The 13,117-nt window shown below is 41.7% G+C and overlaps 4 protein-coding genes across 5 annotated transcripts; 2 read left to right on the forward strand and 2 right to left on the reverse strand.

Annotated features, from left to right (window-relative positions):
- Positions 1-1,596: 1,596 nt before the first annotated feature.
- On the forward strand, positions 1,597-4,102 carry LOC18015071 (protein SINE1). Its single transcript, XM_006396386.2, has 3 exons — positions 1,597-1,741; positions 2,147-3,465; positions 3,565-4,102. The coding sequence occupies exons 2-3, from the start codon at positions 2,155-2,157 to the stop codon at positions 3,946-3,948; spliced, it is 1,695 nt and encodes a 564-aa protein (XP_006396449.1). The 5' UTR covers positions 1,597-1,741; positions 2,147-2,154; the 3' UTR covers positions 3,949-4,102.
- Positions 4,103-4,324: 222 nt separating this feature from the next.
- LOC112085114 lies at positions 4,325-6,142 on the forward strand. The gene is made up of 2 exons (XM_024154093.1): positions 4,325-5,155; positions 5,807-6,142. The coding sequence occupies exons 1-2, from the start codon at positions 4,443-4,445 to the stop codon at positions 5,913-5,915; spliced, it is 822 nt and encodes a 273-aa protein (XP_024009861.1). The 5' UTR covers positions 4,325-4,442; the 3' UTR covers positions 5,916-6,142.
- A 75-nt stretch (positions 6,143-6,217) lies between these two features.
- On the reverse strand, positions 6,218-8,581 carry LOC18015048 (L-type lectin-domain containing receptor kinase IV.4). Its single transcript, XM_006396387.2, has one exon. It carries the CDS (start codon positions 8,371-8,373, stop codon positions 6,352-6,354), a length of 2,022 nt encoding a protein of 673 aa, XP_006396450.1. The 5' UTR covers positions 8,374-8,581; the 3' UTR covers positions 6,218-6,351.
- Positions 8,582-8,686: 105 nt separating this feature from the next.
- Positions 8,687-10,325, reverse strand: LOC18015049. 2 transcript variants are annotated; one of them, XM_024154094.1, is made up of 2 exons: positions 9,550-10,325; positions 8,687-9,081 (listed from the first exon to the last, which is right to left on the reverse strand). In XM_024154094.1, the coding sequence occupies exons 1-2, from the start codon at positions 10,211-10,213 to the stop codon at positions 8,972-8,974; spliced, it is 774 nt and encodes a 257-aa protein (XP_024009862.1). In that variant the 5' UTR covers positions 10,214-10,325; the 3' UTR covers positions 8,687-8,971. The 2 variants fall into 2 exon arrangements, with proteins under 2 accessions (XP_024009862.1, XP_006396451.1); XM_006396388.2 differs by having other exon boundaries at positions 8,687-9,087.
- Between the last annotated feature and the right edge of the window lie 2,792 nt (positions 10,326-13,117).

The raw sequence follows: 13,117 nt of genomic DNA on the forward strand, positions 1-13,117 counted from the left end.
CGACCATGTCTTCCTGGTTCTTTCGTCTATCTCACCCTGGACTTCCGGATTTGTGGTCCTTCTCGTCCTATTCTGCGTACCGAAGTTTCAGATTTTGGTTTTACTTTTTTTGATTCCTTGATAGAACAATCTCCCTGCAGACATCGGCTTATTTATTTGGCCAGAGTTAGCCGATGTATTGGAATACGAATTCCACGACTCACCCTCGCCAATACAAATGAGAGGATGAGAGGATGGAGCCTGTTCTTGCGATTGACAGAAAACGGTATTAGCCTGATACTGGATGAACACAACTCGAAATACAGGAGAATAAAGGCGAAGACACAGAAGCCACGAGTGAAGGAAAGGTTTGGGGGCTGGAGAGGTCAGGAGGGAGATGGCTTTGGAACAGAAAACAGGAAACTCGAATCCGACAATGGTGGTGAAGTCTTGGCGAATCATGGTCATAAAAGAAACCAAACCACAACTGAGCTTAAGATACATTTAAAAAAGTAATATATTTATATATAGCTCTCAACTTAAGCTAAGATTTCCCACATCACATGTATATTTTTTTTTAGATAATCTTGCTCAACAGATAATCCGGTTGAAATTATCTTAATATTATCAAAGTAACTAAAAGTGGCAGCAAAATTGTTATACAAACTACGAAAATAAATTAATTAATTTAGGATATTTAAAAAATATTTTATTAACGAATAAAGGGGAATTAGTTACTTAGATTGAATGAGAGACCTTATAGCGAAAAATTTACTTCGCATATTATATATGATATGATTTTAAATGTTTTTTTGATTAAATTCCAATTTTTAAATTTTCGTTATTTTCTATTTTAAATATTTTTTGATTAAATTTCGATTTTTAATATTTTCTATTTTAAATATTTTTTGATTAAATTTCGATTTTTAATATTTTTTATTAAATTTAAATTTTTTTGATTAAATTTTGATTTTTAACAATTTTTTATGAATTTACGATTTTTAATATTTTATTTAATTTATGATTTTTAATAATTTTTAAATTAATTTACGTTTTTTAATAATTTTTTATTAAATTTTATTTTAAAAAATATAAAGAGGGGTAAAAGGTAATTAGCCACCCTAAAAATGAATGACAGAACATTAACTCAAAATTTTACTTTGCTTATAATATATATGATGATGGCAATACTCTTTTTATTTAATCTACAAAACTTGTATATATTTTATTTGCTTTTCTTTGGAACATCAATGTAGTTGTATCTTAAATTCGAATGCGTGTCTAGAAACCACCGAAATAACACTTAATTGGTCATGGATATTCACATGGTCTCACCTAGAATATTTTGAAAATGTAGAGATCGCTAGATCTGAAAAGGGGTAGTTTCGTCCATTTCTGAATGGGACCCAATGCAACCAAGAGCGCTGAGATTTCGAAGAGAAATTTGAATTTCATCAAGGGATCTACGATCTATTTTGCTTGTCGGAACGCGAGAAAATAATAATTATTTTAATAAACGGACAGATACAAATGAATCAAAGTGACCTTAAAAAGACAAAATAAAGAAAAACCCTAAATCCACAACAGACCAAAAACTCCTCAAATATTTTTGAAAAATGTGTTATCTATTGGACCGCGGGATTTTTCTTTTGTAAATTTCTGAGAGTTTCACTTTGCTTCTTCATTCATATCTTTTGCTTTGACTTCACCAAAATCCCCACAAGGTTTGAGCTTTTACCGTCAAACTCACCTGAAGCAGCAGGTATGGATCTGTTTTTTCTTTCTCCGAGATTATGTGTCCTGTAATATTGTCTGATTTCGAATTAGCTGTCTATTTCTTCGTTTCCTCGTATATTTGTCTTTAATCCTGGTTTGACTCGAGTTTATCTTCGGCGGAAAGTTCACGGCTTTATCACTAAAGAATCATTTGCAAAGGATTAATTTTTAAAATGTAGCTAAAGTTTTGGTCTTTAAGAAGAGATCTTAATGTTCTTGTGTTCTGTACTTTCGCTATTTCTCTGGAACTTGCTGATTTCTGTATTTCTTTCGTATATGGTCTTTAATTCTGGCTGCAATGATGAGATTTGAAAAAAATGTAGCTAAAGTGTATGACTTTCCATAAGAAATCTTAAGTGGTTGCTGTGAATTTGTCTTGTGGTGTTTGCAGTTGGAGTAATGGGTTTGAATCTCAACCCAATTTTGCGACAAGAACTGGCTAATCTTGACAAAGACACAGAGAGCCGTAAATCAGCAATGAAAGCTCTTAAATCTTATGTCAAGGACTTGGATTCAAAGGCTATTCCCAGTTTCTTAGCACAGGTTTTCGAGACTAAAGAAACCAACTCTTTGTCTGGTGAATACACGATTTCGCTCTATGAAATCCTTGCGCGTGTTCACGGACCAAACATTGTCCCCCAGATTGATATTATCATGTCCACCATTGTCAAGACTTTAGCTTCAAGTGCTGGCTCTTTCCCTCTCCAACAAGCGTGTTCCAAAGTCATTCCGGCTATAGCGAGATACGGGATTGACCCGACAACCGCAGAAGACAAGAAACGATTCATCATCCACTCTCTGTGTAAGCCTCTTTCGGATTCTCTCTTGGGTTCTCAAGAGAGCCTCACTTCTGGCTCTGCATTGTGTCTGAAGGCTCTTGTGGATTGTGACAACTGGCGTTTTGCTTCGGATGAGATGGTGAACAGGGTCTGTCAAAACGTGGTCGTTGCGTTGGACTCAAACTCGAACCAAACACATCTTCAAATGGGTCTGGTTATGTCACTTGCTAAGCATAACCCTTTGATTGTTGAAGCCTATGCAAGGCTGCTGATACACACTGGACTGAGAATTCTTGGATTTGGCTTCTCAGAAGGAAACTCGCAGAAAAGATTATCAGCAGTCCAGATGTTGAATTTCCTAATGAAGTGCTTGGACTCGAGAAGCATATACTCTGAAGTTGATTTGATAATCAAGGAAATGGAGAGGTGCCAATCTGATCAAATGGCTTATGTTAGAGGAGCTGCTTATGAAGCAATGATGACTTCGAAAAGAATAGCAGGAGAGCTCGAGTCAAAGATGGAGAAAGGTTGTCGTTCAGTTACTGGTTCGAATTTCAATCGAAGAAACTGTCCTTCCATTGTTAATGCTCATTCTCCTGATGATTCTTTATCACCAGAATCACAGACTCTTGGAGGCTCGTTTAGCGGATATGACTCTCCGCTTGAGTCCTCACCTATTTCTCGTGCTTCTTGTAACTCTGAATTGGATCAGCGGAGTGTGAATCGCAAACTTTGGAGACCTAAAGGAGGAGTTGATATCTCTTTAAAGGATGGTCTTTTCTCTGGAGACACCACTGTGTCTGATTCACCTCTTGTCCCTTATGATCGTTGTGAAGATGGAGATAATGGCAGCGATGAATTCGAAGGGTTTCTAATGGGAAGTTTGAGTCGAAACAGGCGGCTGCAACACACCACTCCTACAAGTCCACAGGTGAAAAACTTGGAGCATCATCAAAATCATCTTTGCTGTTTTTAATGATTGCTAGTTTATATATAACATTTCTGACTTTTTTTTTTCTGAATGCAACAGAGACAGTGTTGTTCACGCATCAATGCTGAAGATTTCAACATCTATAGCACCCCAAGGAAGCTAATCAGCTCTCTTCAGTATCCTGATGATCTGGACTTGGATCATTCAGACTTTCAAAGTCCAATGCGATCTCGCCAAAACACTAAACTCAGAAAGCAGTTTCCAACCGTGGCGGCGGAAACAATGTCATCATCAACTGTCATATATGGTGAAGAAACAACACTTCAAACACAGATGATTATGGGTAAGAAGAAGAAGAAGAAGATGAGCTATGTCAAACTCATTCTTGCGATATCATTTGTTGCGTTGGTGCTATTTGCAAGTGTGATGATGTTGATGGAGTATCAAGATGATGATGTTGGTTACTACAGTGTTCCAACATGATGATGATTCTCCTCTCTTTCAGTGGTAAGTTTAATCCTAGTGTAGTAGAGAGAAGGTTATTTTAGTTATCCAATTTACAAGTTGGTTGTCTGTAATGTAATTGGTACAAGATGTAGAATCTTCTTCTTCTACTTGTTGTTCTCATTTTGTTTCTTAATGGAAATCTGTTGAATCAAACAATATTTTAGTGATAAATGTTTAGTAACGATAGAAAATTTTATTGCATTCTCCTGATTGCAGTTTTGGCTAAAACCGGTTCAAGGGTTGAGATTTGAGAGTTTTCTGGTTAAGTCGAACCGTTTTTTTTATAACAAGAATTTGCTTCTTCTGCTTCTTCTTCTTCATCGTCTCTCCCTCTATCTCTCTCACGTGACGACGGAATCTGATTTCGGTCAAAGTTTTCAACGATATCTGATTCCATTTCTGGGGATAAAGGTGCAGAAGAGAGCGACTCTGGTGTAGAGATTAGCCTGACGAAGCAAGCCTACTCTGAGATGACTGATCACTCTGCTTCTTCCTCCGAAGCAACCACTTATTTGCTTCTTAAAGAAACCCAGATGATCACTGTGGATGCTGCAATTGGTTACGCATCTCGTCAACGCAATAGGGTTAAGGAAACATCTTTCTCTGAGCCGTTCTCTAAAGAAGGCGAGGAATTTGGAGATGTTGAGCACAAGATTGATGATACTGATGGGAAAGAAAGATTCGATTTTGAGGAGAAGGAACAAGAATCCGAGGCTCAGAGACTTTTGGAGGCAGAAAAGAAAATATTTTTGGCTAAAATTGAAGTTGGGTCAATCTTCGAAAAGAATGGGAATGGTTCTAAAGATGTTCTTGGGGACAACACTGCTCTTGTTAAGAGATCTTTGAAGATCGAGTTAATTGATGATACTGCGTTTGTTGGTGTTGTTCCTTTGTACAAGAAAAGTAACGATCATCCTAAAAGACCAAGAAAGCACAAGAAGATTGGAGAGAAACCAATTGATGGGGGAAAACATAAGGGAGATGCATCAACCAGACTTTCTGAATATCATAATCATGATGAGAACAATGGGAAGCAGTTTAGGATATTGTACTCTAGAAAACAGATGGAGTCGATGAGGTTTGCCCACATTGTGAATCAGAAGAAACTGTGGAGTGAGATGTATGCTCGGCTTCTACCTGAGGTGGTGACTGACTATGAAAGTCTAGTTAGTCATTGGGATTGGTAAACTTATAACTCTCACGTGCTTTGTTTCTGTCTTATTCCTTGCATTATAGTATTTCCCTAGCCAGCAGTTTTGTTTTGCCTCTTGTTGGTTGATCATGTTGAGAAGTACTTTAGGTCTAAGAAATTTTGCCATCGATATTTAGATAGTGCTGCTGCAGTTTTATGTGTTTCTCTCTCTTTCTCCCTATACTCGAATGAGTTGTCGATTTCGCGGTGTTTTCTTTCTCAAATCAAGCATTACAGACAAATCTAGTCAGCTCTAGACTCTAGTGTCTATTTTCAGGAGTGGTTTCTAATTCTGATCTTTGTACATTGAGCTGAAGAAAATCTGTCAGTCCATTGTTCACTAATTTTCTCTTTTCTTAAACACAGTTATAAGCTCTTTTGTTGGCTTCTGTGAGCTAACACCTCGAACATTCTTTCTGTATATAGATTCTTTGGTATAGATTGTAAAAGGGCCATACAAGGTTCTTCGGTTCTAAGTGTGTAGAGGCAGTGAATGCTGTTTCAGCAGTGGTTATTCTTTGGCTCAAGGTTCATATACTTTCAATAAAAAAAATAGAGCAATCACAATACTGCAAATGGGTAGTAGCATTGTGTGCATCATTGGAGACGACTTTAGATGCTTGATACTTGTGCTTGTCTCAGGGGTCTTCTGAAGAAGAGTGCAAGTGTTCGTGCGGAAAAACCATTAGAGGTTGGAGATAAAGAAGTCATCATCATGGCAAATAGACTCATCACCATCACCGGTAGATAGATACTTTGGCCAAATGGGACAGTAAATCATATGTGTGAAAGGAGACTAGCTCTCTCCAGCTTGACTTAAATGGGTTGCCCGAATGGGTTTTTAAGGGACCACCACACACTGATGTGTCATTTTAGTTCTGTTTTGAATCTACCTTTCTTGTGCTGTTATTTTTCAAATGTACTATTCGAGTTATGTAGAAAACTCTGATAACAGTACATTTTAGAAATTTCTCTATTCCAATTCAAGTGTCCCATCAACCAGCTATCAACCACTTTACTTTGAATGCAAGAGCAAACTGTTAACCAGTCTTCTACGTTCACAAAAGTTTCAATTATTTCGAGTCAACAAAATACACACCTAAATATACAGACATGGTCCCAGATGTCGTGTGGAATAATATTTTTCTACACATGAAATGTAAGACACACGATATGACATTCAACTATCATCTCCCGCCGGAGAGTATAGAATCAACAATGGAAGATCCACAGGTAAACGTGCCTAACTCACTAAATCCGTTGTGGATTCCCAACATCATCCCTCCCGCACGCAAGTCCAACGGCGAAAAATCTGGTAGCACTGCATCTCCGCTTAGATAATGTAGCACTTGCCTCATCGTTGGTCTAGCATGTGGTTCGGAGTGAGAGCAGAGCAAACCTAGCTTCAAGACCATTTCGACCTCTCTTTGGTCATACTCTGTCCCAAGATTCGGATCCTTAGCATCCAAGATGTTTCCCTCGGTCCAAAACCCATAAACCCAATCCACGAGCAAGACCCTCTCAGTGTTCTGAATCTCGATGGGACGTCTACCGCACGCAACTTCTAGTAGAAGCACCCCAAACGCAAAAACATCAGTAGCGGTCGTGGCCTTTCCTGTTCTGATGTGGTCGGGAGCTAGGTATCCCCATGTTCCAGCGACGTGCGTGGTTTGAGGATCCGACCCGTGACCACACAACCTAGCTAAACCGAAATCCCCGAGTCTCCCGTTGAGCTCCGCGTCTAACAAGACGTTGCTGGCTTTGATGTCGCGGTGAATCACCACTTGTTCCCAGTCTTCGTGAAGGAAGAATAAGGCAGAGGCCACGCCTTTAATGACTCTGATCCTCTGTTTCCAGTCGAGGGTTAACTCCGGACTGTTGTACAAGTACTTGTCTAAGCTTCCATTGGGCATGTAGTCGTACACCAGAAGAAGCTCGTCTCTCCTGCGGCAATAACCCAAGAGAGGGACTATGTTTCGGTGACTCATCCGACCAATACTTATGATCTCAGACACAAACTCTTTAAGCCCTTGTCGGGATTCGTTCGAGACTCTTTTCACAGCAATTTCCTTGTTCGTCTTGAGCATGACACCTCTGTAAACGCTCCCAAACCCGCCTGATCCGAGAATGTCCTTCTTCTTGAACCCTTTGGTGGCACGGTACAAGTCCTTGAACTTCAACCGGTTCTTCTTGAACTCTGTTTCCCAATCTTCGAGTTCTTCCGCGAACTTTCTCCTCCTTTTCACGATGAAGCGCACGAGGAAGATGAGCGAGAAGATAAACAAGACCGGAATCAACAACTTTGCCATCACCTCCGTCAAAATAAATAAGAAGCGGTTGGTACTCTTGGCCTCAAACGAGTCAAACCTCGGAAGTGTCGGAAGTTTCGATAAGGCCAACGGCGGAGCATTCCCCTTCATCTGGAAACTCCACCCGAGAACATAATGTTCCGACATAGTAGAACCAGTCGCAGACGAGAAACCTAGGAACATATCTTGCAATAGAACCGAAGATAGATCTCTGACAACAGAAAGAAGTGGGTTTCTAGGTTTATTCTCGCTGAATGGAGCCATCGTTACATCGACTTGACGTGTAAGGCCATCATAATCGACCCAAACCTGCATCGGCTTACCAGTGATCAAAGACAGATTCTTAAACTGATCGTTTTCATCCCAGTAACCAGCCGTCGAACTTTTCACTGACGTCAAGCTATTGATATCGATTCCGACATGATTATCGTCCGTATCATTAAACTCGGGACTCATAATCGTGTCAAATTCGACAGCGAACACATGATTTGTGTCATTACCGTTGTTTGTGATGTTGAAGAGACCGAGGTATTGGCTGGTACTCGAGAAGGGGAGGCTTGTGTTCGGAGCGACGACAAAAGCCATGCCGTGGCCTTTAAGTATCGGGATCTGAGAGTGCACAGCGAAGACAAAAGTGGTGGAGAAGGACGAGACAGTGCCGTTTGGAGAATCTTTGAACCGGATTGGTAGGGTATAGAAGGCGTGACCGGTTTGTTGCACGGTTGTGTCGGTTAGCTTTAAGAGACCGGTGGGTGTGACGGTGGCGATCCCTTGGAGGGATATGGCACTCAGTGGACGATGGAATCCATTGTAAGTGAAGTTGAGAATTTGGGAAGACGATTGTAGGAATTGATTGATCATGCTCAAATAGAAGACGACGTTGACGAGCTTCACGAACATCGCTCTGTATATTTTTTTTTTTTTGGCTTTGGCTTTGGCTTAAATATTTGAGTTTATGAGAATGCAAGAAAATTTATGGTCTGAAGAGAGTGTAGAAAAGTTGTATTTTTTTCTCGTCAAGGGAAAAGTCGTCACACTCGATTAAGAATCCATGGTGGGAAATTAATAGAAGACTTCGGTGCTTGACCTACTCGTTTCGCTGTCACGGATGATAGTAACTGGAGATCAAATGGAGTTAGTTATCGTTAATTCAAAGATATGTTTTTGGTGATTACTTGGTTTTAGCGTTCTTTAGTCTACAATATTAAGCACTTTACTTCTGAGAAATCGAACTTTAAAGTAAAAAAACGGTACATACTCTCCAAAAATTTGCTAGAGAAGCTCTTAATTTTTCAGGTGTTAGCAAAATACATACAAACCTGGAAAGTTTCTCCAACACACCTCTTGTCTTGGTATCTGTAAAAGACTCGGTAAGAATATCTGCGAATTAATAGCGAGCATGAGAGCTAATCGCATTTGGATTGGACCAGGAAAGCTTCCCCCATTAGGTGAAAGTCCGTCTTGGCTTTGATTGGACAGTAATGGAATTGTTTGTGTTTTATCTCATGGAATCAACAGTTTTGTAGTCATGTTGTCTTCTGCGACGGCACCTGAACTGATGTTTACTCTCTGTGAATTTCGTATCACCAGACATCTCCATTGTTGAACCTGTATCTGCACCACAATCCATAACAATCACTAAGCAACCAAGAAGACACAAACACATTTCAGTTAAAGAGCTGCTAACATGACAACCAGATTCCACAATGTAGCTTATTTATATAGTATAAAGGACTTTCCAAGCTTTGTGGTTTGGCTCAAAATAGAATGATGTTCCACTACATTTATCATTCTATAACCCAAATTTGACAGCTTTCTGACATTTCCTATGTCTTGCAGCATCCATTTAAGCTACATGCCAGAGGCAATATCATAGAGAAACAGAGCAAATTCAGAGTCATTGATCCGAAGAAGTGGCAAAAAACACCAAAATTTCCATCTTTTTTGGTATCAAAGACATCATCTAAATCTTCGACCTTTAACATATCTAAGCAATGGTCATCAATCCCCAAATCTTCATATCATTTGAACAAGAATCTAAAAATCGAACACCATTGCTAAAAGTGTCCAACTTACCTCCCCAAAACAATGGCTTCACATCTTCTTCTTCGTCGTCGAATTCATCACCATAACCAAACTCAGCATCTCCTCTATACCCAGGCTCACTCCCATACCCAGATTCGTTACCCATTAGGTCAATTCCAACGGCGAATCCAAATCCGGAGGCTTCCTTCTCTCCGCCGGAATCCCGCCGCTCTCTCCTCGCCTCGCTCACATCGGAAGCCCAATTCGCTTCGCTGAACAGCTCTCCACTCGAATCCGTACCGACGGCGAAAGGAAAATCCGAGCAAGTCCCATGAGCTCCGATCGAGCAGCATCTCCGAGTCCCACTCCGATCACTACTCCGACCAGACACCGATCTCGAATTTCGACGCCGCCGCTTTCTCGCTACTAACCGGAAACTTCCCTTACTGTTGTAATTCGAAGCTGATAACTTGCCTCCATTGTTGTTGTTGTCGTCGTCGGCGAGAGAGAGACGGCTCATAGCCTCGATGGAGAAGGAAGTGGAGCGATCGGAGAAGCAAGGCCGCTTGGTCGAAATGGAGCCGTAAGGTTTATGCGACTGCGACTGGTCAGATGAGTCTAGGGTTTTGGAGCGGTGAAATGGCCGCCATGAGAGGAGCTGTAATGTGCAAGATTCAATCGAGCTTCGTGACGATTCCAGATGTTTCTGAGACATTGCTAAAGCTGACAACTTTCCAGATCACACAGAGTGAAAAAACCTTCAAAACCCTTTGGATAATCCGATTTTGGGAATGGATCGGTGTTTTTTCTGTTCTCAAGTTGTTGAAGAAAATCGAATGCCGAATTTGGAGTCGCTCTTTTGGGTTTATGAGCAAACTATAGATTAGGGAACTGAATAATTCATTAGACTAAATGATTACAGGTATTTATAGTGATTACACAAGGATTTTAAAGACTAATGATTTACAAATATATCCTTACAACATCTATATTCTACACGCCCCCTCAAGATGGAGGGAGTTCTGTCACTCCAATCTTGCAGTTGAGCTCTTGAAACCTTGGTTTGGATAGAGGTTTGGTGAGAGAATCGGCTAACTGATCCTTAGTAGAGACATGAGACACTCGCAGTGTACCCGCCTGAATGTTGTCTCGTATGAAGTGGTAATCTAACGCCAAGTGTTTCATCCGAGAATGGAAGACAGGATTAGCCGATAGACGTGTGGCACCTACATTGTCACAGTAGATCACCGGTGCCGAGGTAAGTGTGATACCAAGTTCTGACAGCAAGGAGCAGACCCATAATAATTCCGATGTTGTGTTAGCAACTGCTCGGTATTCGGCTTCAGTTGAGGATCTGGCAACACCTTTCTGCTTCTTTGAGGACCAGGCAATCGGCGTAGTGCCCATATAAAGAATGTACCCATTAGTAGAGACGAAGTCATCTATATCACCTGCCCAGTCCGCATCCGAGTAGGCATGTAGTGATAGTGGGGAATTAGCTCGGAGATAGATACCGTGTGATTGCGTGCCAGCGAGGTACCGAAGAAGACGCTTCACCGCTTGCCAATGGACATCGGTTGGGTTATGCATGAACTGAGAGAGCTTGTTCACTGCAAAGGCAATGTCTGGCCGCGTCAATTGCAAGTATTGAAGACTGCCGAGAACTGCTCTGTATTCACTTGCATCAGATAATGGTGTGCCAAGTTTCAGTGAGAGTTTTGGAGTAGGCGCCATAGGTGTGGATACTGGTTTGGCATCAATCATCTTTGTCTTAGTTAGAAGATCAATGATATACTTTCGCTGCATTAGGTGTAATCCCTGCGACGTTCTAGTGGCTTCGATGCCCAAGAAATAGGTCAAATCAACTGGATCTTTAAGAGAGAAACGTGTAGATAACATACCAATGAAGTCATCGATAAAAGGCCGTTTGTTGCCGGTTACCACAATATCGTCTACATAAACCAACGTGTATACGATATCAGTGTCGCACAGGTATATGAAGACCGACGTATCAGCTAGAGAGTTGATAAAGCCGAGGCTGGTGAGATAGTTGCGTAATTCCTGATACCAGGCTCGTGGCGCCTGCTTGAGCCCGTACAGCGCTTTCCGCAATCGACAAACATGGTGTGGCTTATCGCGGTCGATAAATCCCGGCGGTTGCGTGACATAAACCTCATCCGTCAACGTACCTTGCAAGAAGGCGTTATTGACATCTAACTGGCGAATATCCCAACTCTGACTAACCGCAAGCTGGAGCACAGTTCGGATTGTGACAGACTTCACTACAGGGCTAAAAGTCTCCGCATAATCAATGCCATATTGTTGATTGAATCCACTGCCACCAAACGTGCTTTGTACCTGTCAATAGAGCCATCAGGTAAGTACTTTATCGTGAATATCCACTTTGTGGCGATTACATTGTGATGCGGTGGTGTAGGAACCAAATCGAATGTATGGTTTCTAGTCTGGGCATCCATCTCCTGATGCATCGCATCTCGCCATTTCGGATCTCGCAGAGCCTGGTTCACGGTAGTGGGAATAGATAGTTTAGTGGTGATGGCAGTGAGGGTGAGTTTGGATTTGGGTTTGGCGATGTTGTTTTTCCGGCGAGTTTGCATAGGGTGAGTGTTTGTCGGCGGTGGTATAGTAGGAGGAGGAGCTGGATTTTGTGGGATTGTTGGATTTGGGCCATTTTGATTTGGATTCGTTGTGGTGGGCTGAGATTCAATTTGGGGTGGACGTGTTGGGCTTGGTGGGGTGGGATCTGTGGAAGACTCATTTCGGCCCACAATTGATGTGGTTGGATCATCATCGGTTCCCGTAGAAACACGACTCACCGGATTCGGCACAGCAGGAGGCACAGCTTGCGACTGTGACGGAAGCTGTGGCGAGTGAAGGACTGAGCTCAGAGGCGCTGGCAGCTGCTGTACGAGTGGCGACTTGGGTACTGTAAGGACGGTATGGTGAGGTGGGGTAAGAGGTGGTTCATCGGGGATGGATGTCTGGATTTGAGGTTGTCGCAGAGTGGAAAACGGGAACCGGGATTCCACAAATTGGACATGGCGGGATGTATATAGTCGTCCAGTCGCAATATCGAGGCACAAATAAGCACTCTGGCTTAAGGAGTAGCCAATGAATACACATGGCGTTGAGCGATCCTCCAATTTGTGTTTGGCATAGGGACGGAGCCAAGGGAAGCACAAACTTCCAAATACACGAAGCTTGAAGTAATTAGGTGCCTGATCAAACAGCTTCGCATACGGGGACATATTGTTGAGTAGTGGTGTTGGTAAGCGATTTATGAGGTAGACCGCCGTCGCAAATGCATAAGGCCAGTAGGTCTTGGGCATTGATGCTTGATGGAGGAGAGTTAAACCGGTCTCCACTACATGTCTGTGTTTACGCTCCGAGATCCCATTGTGTTCGGGAGTATGTGGTGGAGACGTAAGATGCGAGATACCGTTATCAGTGAGGAAAGACCTTAACGCCAAGAATTCACCTCCATTGTCGGAATAGAGATTCCTGATTTTAGTTCCAAAGCGATTTTCCACCAGATTTTTGAAGGCCACAAACGTTTCCTTCACTTGAGACTTCTGTTTTAACGGGTATAACCATGTGT

The sequence above is a fragment of the Eutrema salsugineum genome, unplaced genomic scaffold (genome assembly GCF_000478725.1).
Source record: "Eutrema salsugineum unplaced genomic scaffold, Eutsalg1_0 scaffold_3, whole genome shotgun sequence".
Lineage (NCBI taxonomy): Eukaryota > Viridiplantae > Streptophyta > Magnoliopsida > Brassicales > Brassicaceae > Eutrema > Eutrema salsugineum.